Here is a 23,246-nt window from a genome sequence, read left to right on the forward strand (position 1 = left end):
CATTCATTAATACTCATGGCCAGTCACCCCAAGCGAGCCCACAAATTGATTCACTGACTGTGATCAGGAGAGTGAGCTGGGAGGGAAGGGGATTGGGATTTAGGGGGGATGTGAAGTTGATGTGACAAAGGAGGTGACATTCATTGACCAATCTGAGGAGACATGGTGACCAAGGAAAGAGATGAGCAGGTCCCAGAACACAGTAGGTGACAGACCAGGAGATCATAGAAGAACCACTCAGCTACCCAGAAAAGTGAAGGCATGATAACTCTATGCTGCCTTTAGACACTAAGGTCTGCAGTGGTTTATTACCCAAGAATGGAAAATTGCAGTGGGCAGAAATCTATCTCCTTGGCAAATCGTGCCTTGCCTTCATGGTCGTGCCCACCTTCCACCTCCTCGGTCTTCCCTGGTAGAAACCATCATGCCCCATCTCAAACCTATTGCTCTTGATGCCCTCTTCTCTTGGGAACCTATAGCACCCACTTGATCAGGTCAGAACAGGCCATCATGAAATGCTGGGTACATACACAACCTGAGTTATAATCATACCTGCCCACCAACATTCCCTTCTGGTTCTGAAGGTAAACAACCCACAAGTCATGTGGAGACCTGAATTCAATCCCTAGGTTGGTAAGATCCCTTAGGGAAGGAACAGCTACCCACTCCAGTATTCTGGTCTGGAGAAACCCATGGGCAGAAGAGTCTGGCAGGCTATAGTCATTGGGGTCACGAGGAGTTGGACAGGACTTAGCGACTTTGACTTTCCCACCATTCCTCACAGGATGTAGAATGGTTAATTATTTTATTAAATCCATTCCACTCCTAACATTCAAGGTGCACATTGTAATGCTTTTTTTCTCTGAAAACAAAAGTGAGATTTGGAAGGGATGTGACTTGGGCATGGCCACTGCTAAGGGTTAGGTCAGGCTTGGACGCATATTTACATTCTTGAGATGACCCACATTCATGGTTATTGGTCTTGTTATCCTCTGTTGGAAGAAAAGCTATTTTCCCACGTGCATGTACGGCTCAGAGTACGGAGCCTATGCTCCCATTCTGTCCCCTCCCTTAAGATGTGTGTCGGTGATCAGTGGCCCAGAATATCTCTCCTCAGAGGCATATCTTCGTCTTCTCTGCTTGCAGACACACAGGACCGCACTCCTCATGTTCCTTCTCTTCCTGGTCTGCCCTGTATCTGCACATAGCCTCTCCCTTGTCTCCCACAGAACAGGGCAGAGCTGGTAATTTGGAACTGACTGGATAGGGAGGAAGAGGCAATATGCTATTCATTGGCCCACTGGATCCACCATGTGGGAAGGGGAAACACGGCAGCAGGGCTGCAGGGCCAGGCTGGGATTAAATGGGAGGCTTTGATCAGTGTTCCCAGTTGGGGAGTAGGGTGGAAGAAACGAAGAAGCCTGAAATAGAATCCTTTCATTGATAAACTGACATTGATGGAGCTCCCTTTTCTGTCAAGCTCAGGGCTGAAGTTACAACAAATGAGTAGGGGCTATCTCATGGAGCTCTCAGTTCATGTGACATGAGAGCTGAGAGGAGAGGTCACTTTATTCAACCAGGAAAACAGAGACTCAGAAGAAGGGTGAAGAGGACTGCCCATGGTCATTTAGCCAGTGACAGAGCTGAATTCTCCTTCTCCACCTCATGGTCACCTCTGGCTGCCAGCCCGGGCCTCAGACGATCAGAAACTCAAAGGTGTCTGGACAATAAGGAGGTTGTGGCCTGGCCTTCCTCTCCGGCTCTGGGAGAGAGGAGCTGGGACAGGAAGGAGGCAGGATGCAGGAGCTTGTAGGAGAAAGCTCTGCACTTGCTGGTGGCTTTTGTGCTGTCACTCAAGGCAGAGGAAGAGAAACCTGCTCACTGGAGCTGCTCTTTGTCTTGTTCATTGAGTGACAGGGTTACAAAGACACAGACACAGACATCATTCTCTCCCAGCATCTCTCCCATTTCTCAGGTGGGCAGACATGAAGAGGACCCATTACAGAGGAGGCACAGCAGGAGAGCACATCACTGATGCCAGAGTCTGGTCTCCTCTCCCAGGGGCCAGCTGTGACCCAAGGCCTGGTATGGGGTGGAGCTTCAGGAGTCAGTGAAAGCTCTGGAGATATGATCAACAGACACCTCCAGGAAGCCTTCTGGGATCACAACACCTCCCTCCATCCTCCCTAATGCCAGCCCTGATTTTGGAGGAGCCCCTCCTCTGGGGAGGTGCTCAGCAGATCTCCAAGTGTTGGTCTCTGGGGACGTTGTACTTGAGCTTGTGGGCTTCAAAGAGATTTTCCAGTTCCTTCATGTAGCACTGGTGAAGCCTGTCCACCTCCTCCTGGGAGGGATGTGGTGTCTTCTGTACCTCGATGGGCTTCCCCACTGCAAGACACAGAGGTGCGTGCTGGCTCAGAGCTGGAAACTATGAAGGCGCAGGGACCTTGTTGTTCGCACTACAATGGTCATCTGAGCAGGTAAGCACTGCAACTCCCTCCCTTTCAGTTCATTTTTGTGTTACTAAGATGTTAAGTCAAATTCAAGATTGTGGTGTATCAACAATACAGCCAGCACATGTGCATGCATTATCTCTTATGTTATTCTGAAAATCCTACGAGGATATAACCTGCTTTATTCCTGTTTGACTGCTGAGGAAATGAGGCCCAGGGTGGTTAAATAACTTGTTCAAGGTCACATAGCCAGGAAGAATCAGTACCGGGGAGTGAGCCCTTGGGGTGTGCACTTAGCTTCAGGGAAAGGTGAATCTGGGATTCTCAGATGCCATGATTGGAAGAGCCTGTGTCTGTGGGAGGAGGTGGATCAGAAAGCAGCTGCCATGTTGTCTTTCCTGGGAATGGCCTGGAGGGAGCAGTGCTATAAGCATTCAAGAAATGCACCACACAGTGCAAACAAGGCTTGATAGAGGGGGTTGTCTGTGTTCAACTAAGAACTGCCTGGGTGAGTAGAGATGAACAGCTCTATTAGTACTGCCTTGGAATCTAGGTGGAATTCAAAAAGTAAGCAAATAGCTGAAAGATGGTGCTAAGTCTATGGACTAAAGCCCATGCCCATTATGTACAAGGAAATCCCTCTGGCTCTCCTTCAAAGCCTGCTGATTTCTACTTTACACACAATTCTAACAGACCTGGAATGGTCATGTACCCACCTTCTCCAATTACTGTCATTAGATCCTGTGATCAAAATTAACCCTCCTTGTCTTGCATAATAAAGAGTGAAATACCCTCATCAAACCTCAACTTTGTTACCAAGGGCAGGGTGTCTCTTGGAAGTGGTATACCTTCTGTGAGACTGTGTTTGCAGTCAATAAAATGGGGATGAGAGTCCCTCCTCAGAAACTGTTGGGAAAACTAAGCCACTGCATGTAAGGAGCCAGTGCAGTGCCTGACACAAGCAGGGGCACAGTAATCAGGAGTGGCTACTGGCCATTGTGCCCCTGTTACTCTTCTCATTCTAGACGGCCTTTCCTAGGGCTATTTGCCTGTGTCTGTTTTATACACAAGAAAGTGAGCTCCACAAAGTCAAGGGTATACTGCTCTATGTCCAGGTCTCCTTGCAGCACAAGCCCAGGCCTCTTACTCTATAGCCCTTCCCCTCCCAGCCCGGGTCCAGGCTCACCCACAGTGGTGATGGGTCGGCGGTAGGGCATAAGACCAAAGCTGTACTGGAAGACTCCACGGCCATAGAAGAGAGGGATGGAACCTCTAATGCTCTTCTGAATTCGGTCCTGAAACCACCGCAACCAGGAACCAGGAGAGTTCTCAACCTGGTCATATATGTCATTCTCCCCAAAGGAGAAGATTGGCACCAGATCTGCCCTAGAGGGAGACAGGAGAGAGAGCGTGTGGAGGGGCAAGAAGACACAAGCTGGACCCCTAGCCTCCTGAAGGGAGCTAGAGAGCAGGAACTAGAGCAGAGGACAGAGCCCTGGACCAAAGAAGGAGGCCTCGGGTGCCTCCCAGAACTGCCACTGTCTTGTTTTATAATTTCAGGCAGGTCATGGTGCTTCTCAGGGCCAAAGTCTGACACTCGATTGTGACTGAGTCCATGCTCGCTCTGCTTGCCACAGATAGGCCTGTGAATCTGAGATGAAGTGTTGGGATAAGGAAGGGACTATTCAGAGTGGCTGACCAAGAAGATGGCATGCTAGTGCATCCAAATAACCATCCTGTAGGGCTAGGATGCCAAGTTCTTTATGGATCATAGATTGGGATACAGGTGAGGAAGCAAACTGAAAAGACTATTTGATCCTTGCAAATGTACCCAAGAATGGGGATGTTCAGACAGGAAAAAGTGTTAGTTTCACTTCCTTACAGTCCTTTACAGGAGGGCAGCTAAGTTTGTCTTCCTTAGGCAGCCCATATTTTCCCATGGTAGCAAAAGTTGCAAGATCAGAGTTAAAGTCACAGAAGAAGACACAGCACAAATTCAAGATCAACCCTTTTCAGTCACAGGATCAAGAGAGGCAAACCAGAATATGGCTGAGAGTCCTCCAAGATAAAAAATACATCTGCAGACTTTCTGGGAAAATCTCCTCCAGCTATCTTTGTATTCTTCACAGATGTTTAAAGACAGGAGAATAGCTTTATAGCAATATGCCCTTTGAGACTTAATCTTTTAGTCAAAAAATCTTCCTTCCAGAATCTTCTCTGGACATTTGGGCCTGAGACAGTGCATCTATCACCAACATACAATCTTCATTGTTAATGAATGGAGACTCTGCCTGCCAAAATAGGATCTGCATTTGCCTCTGCAGTCTTCCCTCCAAACTACATTCCTTGCCAATCTCCAGTTGAACCCAGAGCCCTCTCCCCAATACCCGTGCGTCAAGGCGAGCCTGATGAAGCCCTTGCGGTTCCGCAGCACCAGCTTGTAGGCTCCAGGCCTGGCATTCAGTGCCTCCTGGACGCCCCCAACAACGATGGACAGAAGGTTGCCGCCTCCTTTCCTGCTCAGAATGTGAGTAGCACTCTCCTTGTCTGATGAGACCAGCCCTGGGGAGAGAGGAAGGTGGTCACGTACAGTGTGAAGGGGGCAAGAATGGATCAGGAGTATGTGACCTGGGCTCTCCCCCACTTCCCAGCTGGGAGGACCCTGATGACAGGCACTGAGCACTACCCCTTTTCCCAACACTCCCAACAAGTTCATCACTGAGCAACGAGCTATCGGAAATGCTTTTTTGGGACTCATCTCCTTGTCCACTACACATTCCCTTGGAAGAAGTACAGAACAATTGGCCATCCTCATTATAAATCCCTCCTCATGTCTTCAGTCCCCATAGTCCTGGGATAGAAAGAGTGGAAAAATTCACCTGAACACATGATGTAATCCCTGTAGACAGGGGCCCAGAAACACCAGTGCAGCAACATCAGATGTGAGCGGATGCCTGGGAAAACCAAGGAGAAGCCCGTACCCTCCGTGCACAGGTTGATAAACGCTCCGGTGGCGAGGATCCCGTGAGGGTGGAAGCCAGCGACATAGTTTCCGGAGGGGTCCAGCTCAGCAGTCTTGACCAGCTATAGGGACAACAATCTGGTGAATCGGGGCTGCGTCCACTACCCCGCAACCCCCACTGCTGTCTCCCTGCTAAGTGTCTGTGCTGACCTCTTCAATGTGTCCCATGAGCCGAAGTGCTACCACTCCCCATGGGAGTGTCCTGTGATGAGATTGCCTGTCTGAAGATCTTTTCCCGGTGAAAGAATGAAGTAGAGTAGATACTCAGGGAGACTATGGGATGACGACGGCGAACACAGTATCACGAATGGATGATGCCAGTGCTGCCTGCCTGGAAAGGAAGAACCCTGCCCAGTGCAGAGGTAGGACTTCTGGGAAGAAGACAGAAGACAAGCCATGTACTATATGAAGGCAGACCTTCTCCCAAGCAGAGCCCTACCAAAACGAAGGAGTCAGCACAGGAGGGAGTGAGCCTCTCACCAAGTTTTGTGGCATCTGGAGTTCTGTCCCAGGTAAAGAGCTGGAAGCCCGAGTCCCTGTGACTCACTCTAAGGGACCCCAGGGTGCTGAAGGTAGAGGTTGGGAGGAGGGCCATGCGGTCCTAAAGATGCCTGCAGGTGCGGGTGAAGAGGGGTCAGGGAGGTGTCCTGTCAAGCCTGCAGCACTTCCTGACACCAGATCACAGCCTGCCCGCAGCAGTGCACCCCTGTCAGGCGTTGGCCTGTGGAGACACTACTGTTCCTGGATAGTGAAATCTTACACAGAAACTCAGCTCCTGAACTGATCACAGGATGAGGGGGAATCAACTTCCTCAGGGAAACACTGCCTGATTCTCCACCACTAACTCTTTAGGAAGCCCATAGTGTGCATTAAGATGCTCCAGTGCTCAGAAGCAGTCTCCTAAATTCTCTAGAAACTCTACCATTAGGCGCTAGCTCATAGAATCACAGCACAAAGGACTGTGAGTGGACTACCCCAGCAGAGATGCTAGGACAAGGAATGTTGCTTGCCTGCCTTCAAGTCAACCACCACTGTAGCTGCAGCTGACAGTGGGCCTTGAAAGGAATTCAGGATGGAATATAATAGGATACTGGTCACAGAGAGGGAGCATGCACATCACAGGAATAATTGAAGTGAACCCAAATTTTGTATCTCCCCATATGTAGAAAAACACGAAAATCCCAAAGAAAGGCTATCCCAAAGAATGCTCAAACTACTGCGAAATTGCACTCATCTCACATGCTAGTAAGGTAATGCTCAAAATTCTCCAAAATTCTCATTTCGGAAGCACATATACAAGTAAGCTAGGAAGTTAAAGAAAATACAGTATACTAATGCATATATATGGAATTTGAAAAGATGGTAATGATAAGTTTATATGCAAAACAGAAAAAGAGACACAGATGTACAGAACAGACTTTTAGACTCTGTGGGATAAGGCGAGGGTGGGATGTTCTGAGAGAACAGCATGGAAAGAAGTATACTATCAAGGGTGAAACAGATCACCAGCCCAGGTTGGATGCATGAGACAAGTGCTCAGGCCTGGTGCACTGGGAAGACCCAGAAGGATGGGATGGACAGGGAGACGGGAGGGGGGATCGGGATGGGGAACACATGTAAATCCATGGCTGATTCATGTCAATGTATGGCAAAAACCACTACAATAATACAAAGTAATTAGCCTCCGACTAATAAAAATAAATGGAAAAAAAAATTCTCCAAAACAGGCTTCAGCAATGCATGAACTGTGAACTACCAGATGTTCAAGCTGGTTTTAGAAAAGGCAGAGGAATCAGAGATCAAATTGTCAACATCTGCTGGATCATCGAAAAAGCAAGAGAGTTCCAGAAAAACATCTATTTCTGCTTTACTGACTATGCCAAAGCCTTTGACTCTGTGGATCACAATAAACTGTGGAAAATTCTGAAAGAGATGGGAATACCAGACCACCTGACCTTCCTCTTCAGAAACCTATATGCAGGTCAGGAAGCAACAGTTAGAGCTGGACATGGAACAACAGACTGGTTCCAAATAGGAAAAGAAGTTCATCAAGGCTGTATATTGTCACCCTGCTTATTTAACTTATATGCAGAGTACATCGTGAGAAACGCTGGGCTGGAAGAAGCACAAGCTGGAATCAAGATTGCTGGGAGTAATATCAATAACCTCAGGTATGCAGATGACACCACCCTTATGGCAAAAAGTGAAGAGGAACTAGAAGGCCTCTTGATGAAAGTGAAAGAGGAGAGTGAAAAAGTTGGCTTAAAGCTCAACATTCAGAAAACTAAGATCATGGCATCCAGTCTCATCACTTCAAGGGAAATAGATGAGGAAACAGTGGAAACAGAGTCAGACTTTATTTTTGGGGGCTCCAAAATCACTGCAGATGGTGATTGCCGCCATGAAATTAAAAGACGTTTACTCCTTGGAAGGAAAGTTATGACCAACCTAGATAGCATATTAAAAAGCAGAGACATTACTTTGCCAACCAAGGTCTGTCTAATTAAGGCTGTGGTTTTTCCAGTGGTCAAGTATGGATGTGAGGTTTGGACTGTGAAGAAAGCTGAGCACTGAAGAATTGATGCTTTTAAACTGTGCTGTTGGGGATGACTCTTGAGAGTCCTTGAACTGCAAGGAGATCCAACCAGTCAACCCTAAAGGAGATGAATCCTGCGTGTTCATGGGAAGGATTGACGCTGAAGCTGAAACTCCAATACTTGGCCACCTCATGCGACGAACTGACTCATTGGAAAAGACCCTGATGCTGGGAGGGATTGGGGGCAGGAGGAGAAGGGGACGACAGAGGATGAGATGGTTGGATGGCATCACCAACTCTATGGACATGACTTTGGGTAAACTCCTGGATTCGTGATGGACAGGGAGGCCTGGCATGCTGCGATTTATTGGCTCACAATGAGTCGGACACGACGGAGCGATTTAACTGAACTGAATCTTTTGACGTTTAGCTGCGTGGGTTGTTTTGTTTTCTATTGTCTTTTCCAACAGAGCTCCATAAATACTGACTTCTCCCTTCCCTTTTAGAACAGCTCCTCAGAGATTTCAGAGAGGCGATCTCTGAATACAGTCCACAGTAAGTCCTCTGAACAAAACACCTGACAACTCTAAGGTTGTACACTTGTTTTCAGTAGACAATAGGGGCTCCCTGACCACCCAATCCACTGACAACCAAAGATCCCTGCAGGGCCTGCTCTGTTAAGGTGTGTGGATGACTTAGAAGTTGTCCTCAGAGGTGACAGAGTCCAGAATCTGTGAGCCGCAGCACCTCCTGCAGGCTTCAGTCCGGGAAAGGGAGGTGAAAGTGCATGTCATCACTCCCTCTATGGCCGCTCAGTGGTACTCCCCGCCGCCTGCAGCTGCTGTTGCCACAGGACTGCAGTGGCCTACATTCCTAAACACTGTGCTTCTGAAATTTCTGCAAATATGTTTCCCACAATGTCAATAGTGTCCTATGTGAGAAATCCTCTGGGGGAGATACCTGGTTACAGGAGGGACAGAACAGACATAGAGAAACCGGCACAGAAAAGCTCAGCAGTGTTTTTCTGCCAGATGTGCAAAGGAGAGCAGTTCCAGGGGTCACAGGAGAGCCAGATGCTGTCCTTAGAAGCCCCAGGATCACCTGATGTCTCATGGAATCCACGCACCCCAGTGATTCATGTGGAAGCATTTCATCCACTTTACACATGAAAAAATTGAAGCTCATAGAGCACGTGTAACTAACCTAAGGTCATACAACGGGCATTTCCAGACCCCTTTAAAATCTATAGTTTCCACTCCCGGAGATGATACCATATACATTCTTGTCTCCTGTGTCCAGAGAGGGCCAACTGTCCCTGTCTGGCACCTCTCTGTGTCCTTATTCCCTTCCTTATCCAATGCCACTAGAGAATCAACCATCACAACTGCTTACATTCAAGGGTTTAGTCTGTCTGAGATTCACAATGGAGCAAAAGTCACTTCGCTAAAATTCAGGGTCCTGCATCCCTAAGGACTCATCCGTGGTCCAGGGTCCAGTGTACAAATGGACATGAGGTACCATGAGTCAGAGATCAGAGATTAAGAGATAGACAGAAGAGGAGGAACGGGACGGTTTAGTGGATCCCTGGGGAAACAGAGTGAGCAAAGCTCTGTCCAAGGACACAACGAATCAAACACACACGGGCTGGATACATCCTGAGGGCTCTCTGCTCTGTGTCTATTCTCAGAGTCAATGCACACACTTTAAAAGGAGTAAAAGAATCTTCTGTACATCCTTGCTCATGTCTTCTTCCCTCTCAGGATATCAGTATCATCATCTGATAAAGTGTCAGCAAGATGCTTTAAAAATGTTGTTTTCATTACGGATTCTTTCACTCCAAACTTAGACTATTGAGGGATTTACACCTGTAAGATACATAAGTGTGCTGCACAACACGGCCACTGGGTTCCTCAAATCCTGTTCATACATCCGTTGTCATAGTGGCCTCACATCGTTGAAGTTGGACAACCATAGTCAGACAAAAGCTGATTCTTCCTCTAATAGTGGTAGAAACCTGTCTCCTCTTCCCGGCCCAGAATTCTGCTACTGCACACAGGGTCAAACATCCCCATGGATAAATGGGGACATTGGTCCTGACCATTCCCTAGTCAGCCCCATACTCACCGAGATGGGGAAATAGTCCTTCGTGTACTTCCATATGGTCTGGCGCCTTATGAAAGCACTCTGCCTGCCCCCCTGCCGTGGTGTGTCTCGATCCAGGTACCACCAGATCGCATACAGGATACTGATCATCCAGAATCTTGTGAACAGGAGGCCAATGAAGACTACCCAGCAGATCAAGTCTGAGAAGGGAAGCAGGAACCATTAGTGGTCAGAGGTATGAAGGAACGAGCTCTCCCTGTTTACCCAGCTCTAGCAGCACTGTTCATTCCAGCCCTCCTCCTAGGAGAAAGTGATAAGCTTCCCAAGATTTCAAGGAGGAGAGAATGCTGTTAATACTACCAGTGTCACACTGAGAGCCTGGATTTGAAACCAGTTGGCCGAATTTCAAACTCACATTTTCCCACTGCACCAGATTGCTTACTCATTTGGGTCTTACCCCAACTCTTCCTTTTCTGTCTGTATTCACCAGATGCTCAATATAGGCCTGATGGAGATATGATAGTATGAACTCTTTCTGGTATCCATCCTTTAGAACCCCAGAGAAAAGCTATTCTTTCTATCCAGTCCAGTTCCTATCTAGTCCCAGCCCATCTTTCCATAGATACATCCCACCACATTCCCCCTCTAGTTAAAGTCCCCCCATGACTTCTTATAACTCTGAGGCTCAGCTCAAGCAGCTCAGCCTGATCTCAAGCTCCCTACTGGTGGCCCAAACCCTCTCTTGTTCCGGTCTCACTCACCACATGCACCTCATGTTATGGCTATACTAAGTAGCTCAGTTGATACAACTCCCTGAACTCTAGCTTTTGCTGAGATGTTTCCTTTGCTGCCAGGCCCTGTCTTGCTGAAGGAAGCAGGGAGGAAGAGGACAACTCATGCTTGGTCCATTCATCAGGACGGCACCAGAGCTAGAGACAGCCCTAGTAAGCAATTCCTCCCAAACTTATGATTCTGAGTCCTGTCACACAGTAATCCTGGTTTTGACTCAGGGTCAGGTGGTCTTTGGTGCTGTCTTTAAGCTGATGATAATTGAGGTTCACTGTTACAGAATATTGTATTCTCTACATTCCATTCCCTCCACTCAATGCCTTTGCTCATACTCATAAAGAAGTTCATCCCCCACCTGTAGTCTATTTGAAAGTAGAGTAAACTGACACTGTCTTTCATGTCGGACTTCCTGGAGGAGAGGACTTCTGACCCAGTCTGTATAGTGCATATGTGGGTGCTAAGTTGCTTCAGTGGTGTCTGACTCTTTGCAACTCTGTGGACTGTAGCCCTCCAGGCTCCACTGTTCATGGGATTCTCCAGGCAAGAATACTGGAGTTAGTTTCCATGCTCTCCTCTAGCGGATCTACCAGACCCAGAGATCAAACCTGCATCTCCTGTGGCTCCTGCATTGCAGGCAGTTTCTTTATTGCTGAGGCACTGGCGAAGCCCAGTGTGAATAATAGCAAAAGGCATAAATCAAAGTAGTTTGGGCCTCACAGAGGCTCACTTTCTGCATAGAACCTACAACATGCCAGATGCTGGTGGTTAAGCCGTGAACAACGGACAGGAATTCCTGCCCTCCTGGTACTGACTTCAGAGTTGTGTTTGGAGCACTTTGTTTTGTCCTTTCAATTTTAACAATGGTAAAATATGTTAACTGTATACCAGTCATCGAAATGACTCTTTGCTGTTTTTTTTTAAGTTTTCATTAGAGTATAGTTCATTTACATGTGGTATTAGTTTCAGTTGTGTAGGAAAGTAAACCTGTTAAACTCATACACATATTGATTCTTGTTTGTTTTTTTTTTAATTCCTTTCCTATACAGATCATTACAGAGTAGATAGTAGAGATTCCACTGCGTTGCAGAAGATTATTAATGTTATCTATTATATAGAGACTAGTGTTGTGAATCCAAATCTCCCAGTTTATCCTTTGCACCTGTCCCCTGTTCACGATAGGTTTTTTCCTACTTCTGTTTTTTAAAATAGTACTCATGTACCTCTTTTTTGGTTCTGCATATTAGTGATATCATGTGATATTTGTCTTTCTTTGACTATCTTCTCTCATTTTGACAATCTCTATGTTCATATATGTTGCTGAAAACAGTGTTAATCTGTTTCTTTTTATGACTGAGTAATATTCCATTGTCTATATTACTGCATCTTCTTTACACATTACTCTAATGGATGTTTAGTTGACTTCCATGTCCGGGCTATTGTAAATGTGCTATTATGAAGATTGGAGAGATTATATCTTTCCAAATTATGGGCTCATGACAAAGACATTTTGAAGAACAGTATGGAGATTTCTTACAAAACTATCAGAATACAATAGGACCCAACAATTGCCCTCCTGGACATATACTCGAAATGATTTTTGAGAGTCAATTAGGTATAGTTAAATTAATTCACATTGTTGTGTAACTATACCAGCCTTCATCTCCGAACTCTTTTCATCTTCCTGAACTGAACCTCTGTACACATGAAATTAGAACTTCCATCCAAGTCGAGAGAATAAAACTAAGTTGTTAATAGTTATTTGTTGTGGGGTAGGATTTAGAGGAAATTTTTGACTCTTAGAACACACTTTGTTTCAGTGTGTTAAAGTAGCATGTATTTGTTTTTCAGCCAGAAAAAAGAATTTCAAAATGTGGGCATTTCTACTTGATCAGAAAGAACTCCCCATCTAAATATCTCCCTCAATCTGACGTCTCCTTTCAGTACTGTCAGCAGGCAAAATCCTAACTTGTGTACATTTTCAGCCCCTAAAGAAAAGAAACAACTTCTTTCCCCTCATAACAACAAGAAGGTAAGATGTAAAATCCTACTTTACTGAGACCCACAGAGGGTATTCATGTTAGCTAACTTCATACAGAAAGCTAGTAGGATGAATGGTGGTTTCAATTCTACTATAATGTCCATATCATGCTCCCAACTTTCATTCACAAAGCATTTTCAACATTAACTCTTCTAGCAGATGGAGATGCAGATGAAAATAGACAAACTATCTGGAAGGATTTTACCTTCCCGCATGAGTGCATGCATTAAAAAAGAGGAAAGAAACAGATTAAACAAATAACCCACTGGAAAGTGTTTGTTGCTGGAGCCTGACTCCTCAATAACAGGTTCTGGTGGACCTTTCTGGCCACATCTTTGCCCCTCCTCAAACAACTGCGCCAGGCTAGCATGAACCATCTCTTCACTGTATGTGCAGCATTTACTGGCCTCCTGGGAAAACTGAAGGCCTGTACCTGAAGGCCTGTACATTTTGCCTTGTAGATTCATCTCCTAATATCTTTGGAAAAGAGCCCCTTCTCTCCACCCACTGCCAGACTCCTCAGACCAGGCTAAGTAATCTTTTAAAGAGCGAAATTGTAAGCATTTCAACACTGGGGCTTAAGAGGCAACTTGGAGGATATTGCGCAGGCACAAAATCATTTAAAATGCCAAAACCATACTTCGCTCATGGGCTGTACAAACACAGAAACAATCAGGGGCCTATATTTCAATCATGAGTCTTTGAGGTGACAGCTCATGTCGATTGTGACCTTGTGATTGAGCAGGACCTACGCAGCCTTCCTGGGAAAGATCCCTCATGTCCTCTGCCTGCTTCTTATTTGTAGAAAATCTTCAGCTTCCTAAGCCTTCCCCAAATTTCAAAAATAAAATTATTAACAGAAATCACAAACACAGAGAGAAAACAGTCCCAATCAAGAAAATAAATAACAGTTTAACCATTCCACAAATTCAAAGAAATTTAGTTTGTTCCCAAGGGCCCTAACTAATGTTGAGGCTCATTATTGAGAGATTTTGCAAATACTGAAACCCCAGCAGGTGGAAGAAGTTGCTGACCAGCCGATAAACCTCAGACCAGGGGAAACCAGAAGGTTGATGATGGTGATTCCCAGTTACCTGACCACCAAGCAATCAGACGATCCTCTAGGAGCTGTTCATGCACCCAGAATCTCTACCTCATTTAGTCTCTAGACACTGTTCCCAGGTAATCAAAATAGGTGTCATGCATTTTGAGGCTTAACTCTCTGGACTCCTTGCTTGGCCCCTGTAATAAAGCCTACACTTTCTTTCACCACAACCCACTGTCAGTTTAGGCGCTTTACCTGTTCCCATAAGCAGACCCAAATCTGATTTGCTAACAACTGCTCCCCGTCATCTGTCTCCCCCAACACCCCAACATAGAAGATTCCTAAATTACAGCTTGGCGCCAACGGAATGGACCTTCTCACTCCTGTACCTAAAACCCTCCTGGGGATCCCCTTTGCCCTTGAGATAAGGGCCAAGGTACAAGCTAATGTTCCTGGCATCAGAGGGTCTGGAGCGTTTTCTCAGCTGCCCACCTTCTAATTTCAGACTCGAGGTTATGTGATTCTCTGTCCTCCTCTAGATACTCCCAGGTCCCAGGCTGGGCTGAGGGGGGCATGGACAGTCAGACATTTCCAGAAGGCAAAGTTCCCCCAAGGCCATGTGAACAAGATGTCCCTCACCCCGGGTGATCCCCAGATACTAGGTTAAGCATCCACCTTAGGACCTGTATCTTTCTCCCTTCAATGCACCATGTGCACCTGAAGTGGCAGGTGCCCATGGCCTCCCATATCCATCTCAGCTTTCCTTACGCAGGGCCAAGTAAGAGAAGATCAAGTGCAGGACTGTGAAGGTCTGTAGCCTGCGTTCCAGTGGCACAAACAATGGTGCAAACTCCACCATGCTGATTCCTCTGATTCCTCTGGAGGCTTCTCTGAACTCCAGTGTTTTCTGAGACACCTGCTGGGTTTTGTTGCTGCCAGAGCTTATTAAGCTTCTGTGGGAGTTGAGGAGGGGGGGTGGCGGGATGGGTGTCTAGTCAGCTGTAGAGTCTCATTGCACCTACCCTGGCAGGGAACACTATCCTAGGTGAAATATTTATAATCACCTGGCCTGGACTAATCTTACTACAGAGGAAGACAAGGGCAGTGGACACTTCAGGCAATACATTATCTGCCAGATCACCATGGATCAAATCTTGCCCATTACTTGGCAAATAAAGCAGCAAGCATAGGGCAATCCTGCCCTCTTTACACCTACTCAACTATTTGGTCACCCTAATTGTCTCCTTTCACCTGCCAGGTCCACGATTCCCCCTTACAAATAAGAAGTACCTGCTCCCATGTAAATATCTCTAGGTCCCACTATCTATCTCCTCCATCTGGCTGCCTTTTCCTCAGTTTGCCTGGACAACAAAACTCAGGGAAGAGTGGTCTGATTCCCATGCCCTCTCCTCCATTCTGTCCTCCCTCTTCCAGACTTCAGATGCCACTGTTCCATGGAACCAACCTTATCAAGTTCACCACTGGCCTCCACACTGCTGAGTACAGTGATCAATTCTCAGCTCTCATTTTGACCTCTCAGCAACCTCAGACACAACTGTTTCCTCCCTCCTCCTTGAAACCACTTGATCTGTGGACACCACACTCTCCTGGTTTCCCTCCTGCCCCTCCGTCTACCTCTGGGTCTCCGTGGTGACTCTGATTCTTCACCAGGCTAAGTGTTTCGGGGCCCTTCTGTCCCTTCAGGCCTTGGACATTCCTTCCTCTCTACCCTCCCGCTCTCAGAGACCTCCTCCAGGCTCATGGCCTTGGAGCCTGTCTACAGGGTGATCACTTCCAAGCTCTATCTCTAGCCCTGACTTCCCCACAAGCTCCAGATTTGACTATGTAGGTGGATACTTGACATCCTCGCTCACAGCCTGCTTGGCACCTCCATCACAGCCTGTCTAAAACTGAACTTGACTTCCCCTCACTTGCCCATGCTACTGTCTCCACATAGCCACAGAGCTTTCCAAAGTGATCACACAGGGAATATCCTGGTCATCCAGTGCTTATGATGCTACCTTTCATGCTGAAGGCCCAGGTGCCTTGGAAATGTCACTGTGGTTACAGTGCTTTCCTAATGGTAGTGAGTACACTTGAAAATGTTTACAAGTCATTCAATATCATTTCATCAAGTTCATGCTCTATTCTTCTGTTGATTTAAATGCCTCTTGAGACGGAAAGCTGCTTTCCACCACCACAACCAGCCACTCTGACCGACTGTGATGGCAATGTTCTCGCTGATCCCAGTCCCTGTGCCCTTATTCCTCCCACAGACTCATAAGCCAGAGGGACTGCTGGGTATCTGATTGCACAAGCTAAGGAGCAGTAGTGCCAGGCTTTTGCACAAAACTGTAGCACCACTGTAGACTTAGACCAGAATATATGCTGTGTGCAGATACATATCTTCTCTGGCTCTCTGTGTAGTCAGACATCTTATTTGCTGGGGTGTAGAGTGATATCATTTCATCAAAGATGGGCACTGTAAAGGACAGAAAAGGTATGGACCTAAAAGAAGCCAAAGATACTAAGAAGAAGTGGCCAGAAAACAAAGATGAACTGTACAAAAAAGATATCCATGACCCAGATAACCTTGATGTTGTGATCACACACCTAGAGCCAAATATCCTGGGCCTTGGAAAGCAGCACTATGGTCAAAGCTAGTGGAGGTTATGGAAATCCAGCTGAGCTTTTCTTTTTTTTTTTCCCCCAAATATTTTTATTCATTGGAGGCTAATTACTTTACAATATTATAGTGTTTTTTGTCAATGTATGGAGTTGAGCTTTTTCAAACCCTACAAGATGATACTGTAAAAGTGCTACACTCAATATGCCAGCAAATTTGGAAAACTCAGCCATGGCCACAGCACTGGAAAAGTCAGTTTTCATTCCAATCCCAAAGAAAGGCAAGTCCAAAGAGTGTTCAAACAACCACACAATTTCACTCATCTCAAATGCTTTCAAAGTAATACTCAAAATTCTCCAACCCAGGCTTCAACAGTACATGAACTATGAACTTCCAGATGTTCAAGCTGGAAATAGAAAAGGCAGAGGAACCAGAGATCAAATTGCCAACATCCGTTGGATCATCGAAAAAGAAAGCCAGTTCCAGAAAGACATCTACTTCTGCTTTATTGACTATGCCAAAACCTTTGACTGTGTGGATGACATTAAACTGTGGCAATTTCTTCAAGAGATGGGAAAACCAGACCACCTGACGGGCTTTTTGAGAAATCTGTATGCAGGTCAGGAAGGAACAGCTAGAACAGGACATGGAACAACAGACCGGTTCCTAATAGGGAAGGAGTATGGCAAGGCTGTATATTGTCACCCTGCTCACTTAACTTACATGCAAAATACATATAAAATTCCCAGGCTAGATGAAGGACAAGCTGGAATCAAGATTGCCAGGAGAAATATCAATAGCCTCAGATATGCAGATGACACCACCCCTATGGCAGAAAGTGCAAAAGAACTAAATAGCCTCCTGATGAAAGTGAAAGAGAGTGAAAAACTTGGCTTAAAACTCAACATTCAGAAAACTAAGAACATGGCATCCGGTCCCATCACTTCATAGCAAAAAGATGGAGAAACAATGGAAACAGTGGCAGGCCTTATTTTGGAGGGCTCCAAAGTCACTGCAGATGGAGACTGCAGCCATGAAATTAAAAGACATGTGGTCCTTGGAAGAAAAGCTATGACCAACCTAGACAGCATATTAAAAAGCAGACATGGTACTCTGCCAAGCATGGTGTGTCTAGTCAAAGCCATGGTTTTTTCAGTAGTCATGTATGGATGTGAGTTGGACTTTAAAGAAATCTGAGCACCAAACAACTGATACTTTTGAAGTGTGGTGTTGGAGAAGACTCTTGAGACTCCCTTGGACTGCAAGGAAATCTAACAAGTCCACCCTAAAGGAAATCAATCCTGAATATTCATTGGAAGGACTGATGCTGAAACTGATACTCCAATACTTTGGCCACCTGATGCATAGAACAGACTCATTGGAAAAGACGCTGATGCTAGAAAGATTGAAGGAAGGAGGAGAAGTGCACAACACAGAATGAGATATTGGATGGCATCGTCGACTCTATGGACATGAGTTGGAGTAAACTCCTGGAGTTGCTGATGAACTGGAAAGCCTGGGGTGCTATAGTCCTTGGGCTTGCAAAGAGTTGGACATTACTGAGCAAGTGAACTGAACTGAACTGAGAGTGATATCAGGATATAGTATTGATTTACATTTCCTCATCATGAATGGTGAACATGACTTTATTCCTTGCATTCTTCCGATTGGAAAATTTATGATCAAAGAAGACAGTGAAATTAGGCACAGGGAGAAGTTGAACCAAAACAGGTTCTCAAAGAAGTCCTATATGGGGCTAAAGTGGCCAAAGCTGATATTCTACCTGGATCTGTTTTAGGATCAGTTGCCCCTGTGCAGGAAACTCTGAAGCTGGGACCACCCTGCTTTCTTGAAGGTGCATCTAGCAGTCCTTTTCCAGGGTCCTCCCTCAAGACAGGTTGGAAGAGCCACGAATGAGAGCTGAGCCTAGTCTTGTATTGGCCATCCCCCAGCTGTGGGACTTCAGACAAGTCCTTCCCTTCCCAGAGCTCCTCATGCTACTGGATATCAGGGGCTAAGATAGGCGCCCCTGCTGACCCATGTACAGAGCTCAGCCGTCCACCAGGGTTCTGTGCCCTTCACCTCACAACCCCCTTACAAGTAAGCAGCCATGAAGCAACCTATGTCCTGGGTAGTGTGGCTCCTGTGTGGTCTGAGGACCTGCTTTGTCTGGTCCTGCCTGTTACTGGCTCCTAACGAGGTAAGTACAGGGTTGGAGAGTAACTGCTCAGAAACCGTAGAGCAATGTGGCAAAGCAGTTCTATGTGTATGAAACTAACAATTAAAAACTCGATTTGAAATGTGTGTTTTCTCATTTCTTTGGTAATTTTTATTGTATTTTACAAATGGATGGTCCTCTTTGGTATCTCAGTGGTAAAGAATCCGCCTGCTAATGCAGGAGATGAGGGATGAACATTTGGTCAGAAAGATCCCCTGGAGAAGGAAATGGCAACGAAGAGCAGTATTTTTGCCTCTGAAATCACACAGACAAGCACCATAATGGACTACATTTCATGGGATTGCAAAGAGTTGGACAAGAGTTACTGCCAAAACAACAAAAGCAATTAAAAATAAATAACTTTGTGGTAGGTTAGAGAAAAGAAATATTACAAAAATATCAACTTTAACATGACATATTGAGGTAATATTTCCCACTATTCAAGGGAAGTGAAAGTAGCTCAATAGTGTGGACTCTTTGTGAACCCATGGACTATACAGTCCAAGAACTTCTCCAGGCCAGAATACTGGAGAGGGTAGCCTTTCTTTTCTCCAGGGGATCTTCTCAACACAGAGATTGAACGCAGGTCTCCCACATTGCAGGTGGATTCTTTACCACCCTCTAATCGAGCGTAACTACAGTGAAAATGTCTGACATTTTTACCACCTAGAGAGGGAGGTGGCGCTTTTAATCCTGAAGCACTGATATTTACTGATAAGACCAGTGCTTGATGCTGTTCTTGTTAATATTCAGGGCCCCTCATAAAATAGCTGAGAGAAGGACTGTTCCTTCCTACTATTTCCATCTAGTTCTCACTAGGGATGTAACTTGACAGATGTGGCACCAGTTCAACTTGTAGAAGAAGGAAATGCTCAGGCCAGCTCTGTGGTAGGGAGTGAGAAGAAGCTATGGAATCTAAAAGAAGTCCATACCTAGTTGGTGATTGATACAAACACTCTCAGGTCATTTAAAACCATTTCCCGGCATTTATAAAAAGAACAGATGGGGAAGAGCTGGCATTAATTGGACCCTCAGTTTTGGATGAACAATTTATAGATGAAGATGGGAGGGAATAAGCCTTGTGAGGGGACATTTAGTCAAGTGGGTGGGGGCGTATAATCAGTTGATGCCATTGGTGCTTTCAGAATATTTTTCTGCCAAGATTGAGGACACAGAAGGCAAGGTGAAAGCAGGACACCTGGACAGACAGGTTTCATAATGGGACCAGAATTCTCGAAAGGTCCTTACCTCTGTTATGAACCTAACCTCTATGAGGAGGTCACTGTTAGTTACACTGAGATACTACACGTGGAGCATCCACCCAGAGCCCAGCCCAGTAGGTGCTCACTAGCAAGTTGCTAGGCAGCTGACTCTGCCCTGCTGTGCGGTCACTAAGACAGATGCTCAGTCCATCCTGAGGCATCCACTGTCCTCCTATCTGTTCCATGACTCGCTTCAACTCAAGTACCTTGGAGGCCTCCTCCCTACCTTATGATGAATTCCTAACCCTTGGACAGGACCATAGTCTCCCAGACGCAAGGCAGTGTTTCTCAGGAACCCTGTCTACACTGCCCACTCTCATCTCCATAGATGTTTGCTTCCCAAGGCCTAAACCTTAGCCTCATGTTTCCTAATCCTCACTTTTACCCTGAATCTTACCAGGAAATCTCATCCACCTGTGCTCTGACCACTCCCTCCTCTCTGCCTTGGCTCTCTCACAGCTCCCACACTCCCACCTCTCTTATCTCCTGACCCTAGCAAAGTTCATTCCACAGGAGAGGGTGAGGCTTGACCAGCCCACGTGATTGCAGATGGATCTGTGCTGACAGACCCACTATCAGCTATCATGTCATTACCATCCAGGAGCGTCACAAGGTTAGACTCCAGCAGGTCCTTTGTCCCCTGTGGGTAATGATGTCTGAGAACTTGTTCCAGGTCACCAGCTGCCTGATTTCAGGAGGAGACTCCAGCTCTGCCCAACCATGAGGGCCTCTGAGTCTCTACCTGACAGCTCCTGTGCTCCAAGGACTGTCTGAGTCAGCCTGCGTGTTGGTGGGAGATCTTCCTCTGAGGGCAAGTCCCTTCGGGCAGGCTGGGGACACAGAGGGCTGTCAGGAAGCAGGTGCTGTGTAGTATTGGACCCTTGTTGTGCAGCTCCTGGCTCTCTGTATCCATGGGGATGCCGACTGCGTAACAAACATCCCACAGTCAGTGCTTAACACATTAAAGCACATCTTTGTTCACATAAGAGCCAGTGCGGATATAACTATTGCAGTCCTCACTAGGCAGCACTCTCCGAGTTCACGCTCTCTGCTTCCTTTTCGTGCAGCTCAAAGTAGTGGTGGATGAGGGGATCTCCTTCCCTCTGGCCCTGCCAGTCTCTCCCCATCTTTCATCCCCCCTCGAGGTGCCCTAAGTCTGATTCTCACCTTGTACTGTGTCCCAGCCAGGCCTGGCAAAACAACCATAATTCCTACCTCTGACCTGTGCTCACAACTTTGCCCCACATGGGGCTCTGCTGTGTGGACATCTCAGCCTTTGTCCTCCCGGCAGACTGCCTGCAGCAGCACCCACAGCATTGGAGTGGCCTAGTCTAGTCTCTGAGGGCTCATGGGCTATCACTGTGGTAATGCTGGCAAGATGCCTCCAGTGACATCACCTCCAGGTGTCACATCGCCCTATGGAGTGTGAATTGGACTTAGGGACTCGAATCCAGCTGAGAGAATACAGTAGAATTGATGCCAACTGCCTCAGAGGTTAGGGAGTAGAAAATGTCTGCTGCTCTCTAACACTCTCTTTCTCACCCTCTGTTTCTTCTTCATGACTGACTTGCTCTGGAGAAGTCTGGTGAGTGGCAACTGCCAGGTAATTGACAAGCCCAGAAGTAGGGCGCTCATCTTCTGCCAGAAGCTTTGTGAGTGAGCTTGAGAGTGGGTCCTCCAGCCCAAATCAAGGCTCTGGTCCTCCCACACTAGAACAGGTTGGCTGCCTCCTCATGAATGAACTGAGTGGGAAGCCTCAGTTGCTCCCATTGCCCAGGGTACATAATTAACCACTCGTCCATTAATGCTCATGGTCGGTCACCACAAGCGAGCCCACAAATTGATTCACTGATTGTGATCAGGAGAGTTTGTTGGGAGGGCAGAATCTTGGAATTGAGGAGGGGTGTAGATATGATATGTCAAAGGAGTTGACATTAATTGGCCAATTTGAGGGGACAAGGTGTCCAAGGAAAAAGATCAGCAAGACCCAGAACACAGTATGTGAGAGCAGGAGCTCATAGAAGAATCACCCAGCTACCCAGAAAAGTGAAGGCATAATAACTCCATGCTGCCTTCAGATACTAAGGTCTGCAGTGGTTTCATACCCAAGAAAAGGAAATTGTAGTGGGCAGGAATTTATCACCTTGGCGAATCTTGCCTTGCTTTCATGGTAGTGCCCACCTGCCACCTCCTCGAACTTCTCTCGTGGAAACTGTCACTCGCCCTCTCAAACCTATTGCTCTTGATACCCGCTTCTCTTAAGAACTTATGGCACCCACTGGATCAGGTCAGAACAGGCCATCATAAGATGTTCGGCATATATATGACCTGACATCTAATTACACCAACCTACCAACATTCCCTAGTGGCTCAGATGGTAAAGAATACACCTGCAATGCAGGAGATCTGAGTTCAATCCCTGGGTTGATAAGATCCCCTGGAGAAGGAACAGCTACCCACTCCAGTATTCTGACCTGGAGAAGTTCATGGATAGAGGAATCTGACAGGCTACAGTCCATGAGTCTGAAAGAGTTGGACATGCCTGAGTGACTTTTACTTTCCCACCCTTCCTCACAAGATGTAGAATGGTTCATTATTTCATTCAATCTATTCCACTCCTAAGATTCGAGGTGCACTTTACGATGCTTGTTCCTCTGATAACAAAATGGAGGTTTTGAGGGGATGTGACTTGCACGTGGTCCATGATAAGGTTTAGGTCAGGCTTGGATGCATCTTCACATCCTTGAGATGGCCCACATTCATAGTTATTGGTGGTGTTAGTTTCTGTTGGAAGGAAAGCTATTTTCACACAAAGCTGTTAGGACTCAAGGTACTGGCCCTATGCTCCCATCCTGTCCCCTCCCTTATGATGTGTGTCGCTGACCAGTGACCCAGAATACCTATCATCTTCTCTGCTTGCAGAGACACAGAACCATTCACTCCTCATGTTCCTTCTCTTCCTGGTCTGCCTTGTGTCTGTACATGGCCTTCCTCTTGTCTGCCACAGAACAGGGCAGAGGTGGTAATTTGAAGCTGACTGGTCAGGGAGGAAGAGGCAATATGCTCTTTGTGGCCCACTGGATCCACCATATGGGAAGGGGAAACGTGGCCGCAGGGCAGCAGGGCCAGGCTGGGATTGAATGGGAGGCTTTGC

The 23,246-nt window shown here is 46.5% G+C and overlaps 1 protein-coding gene across 1 annotated transcript; it reads right to left on the minus strand.

Annotated features, from left to right (window-relative positions):
* Positions 1-2,233: 2,233 nt before the first annotated feature.
* On the minus strand, positions 2,234-14,845 carry LOC136174953 (2-acylglycerol O-acyltransferase 2-like). The gene is made up of 6 exons (XM_065945218.1): positions 14,755-14,845; positions 10,136-10,314; positions 5,333-5,537; positions 4,841-5,015; positions 3,640-3,839; positions 2,234-2,388 (listed from the first exon to the last, which is right to left on the minus strand). The coding sequence occupies exons 1-6, from the start codon at positions 14,843-14,845 to the stop codon at positions 2,234-2,236; spliced, it is 1,005 nt and encodes a 334-aa protein (XP_065801290.1).
* Between the last annotated feature and the right edge of the window lie 8,401 nt (positions 14,846-23,246).

The sequence above is a fragment of the Muntiacus reevesi genome, chromosome 9 (genome assembly GCF_963930625.1).
Source record: "Muntiacus reevesi chromosome 9, mMunRee1.1, whole genome shotgun sequence".
NCBI classification, from domain to species: domain Eukaryota; kingdom Metazoa; phylum Chordata; class Mammalia; order Artiodactyla; family Cervidae; genus Muntiacus; species Muntiacus reevesi.

What these genes read in the sequence shown, in the direction of transcription:
- LOC136174953 (XM_065945218.1), bottom strand. Translation starts at nt 14,845, where the DNA reads ATGGTGGAGTTTGCACCATTGTTTGTGCCACTGGAACGCAGGCTACAG. An exon ending in CTTCTCTTACTTGGCCCTGC is followed by an intron (nt 10,315 to 14,754) that starts GTAAGGAAAGCT and finishes TTCCCTTCTCAG; the next exon opens with ACTTGATCTGCTGGGTAGTC. An exon ending in AGGACTATTTCCCCATCTCG is followed by an intron (nt 5,538 to 10,135) that starts GTGAGTATGGGG and finishes TTGTCCCTATAG; the next exon opens with CTGGTCAAGACTGCTGAGCT.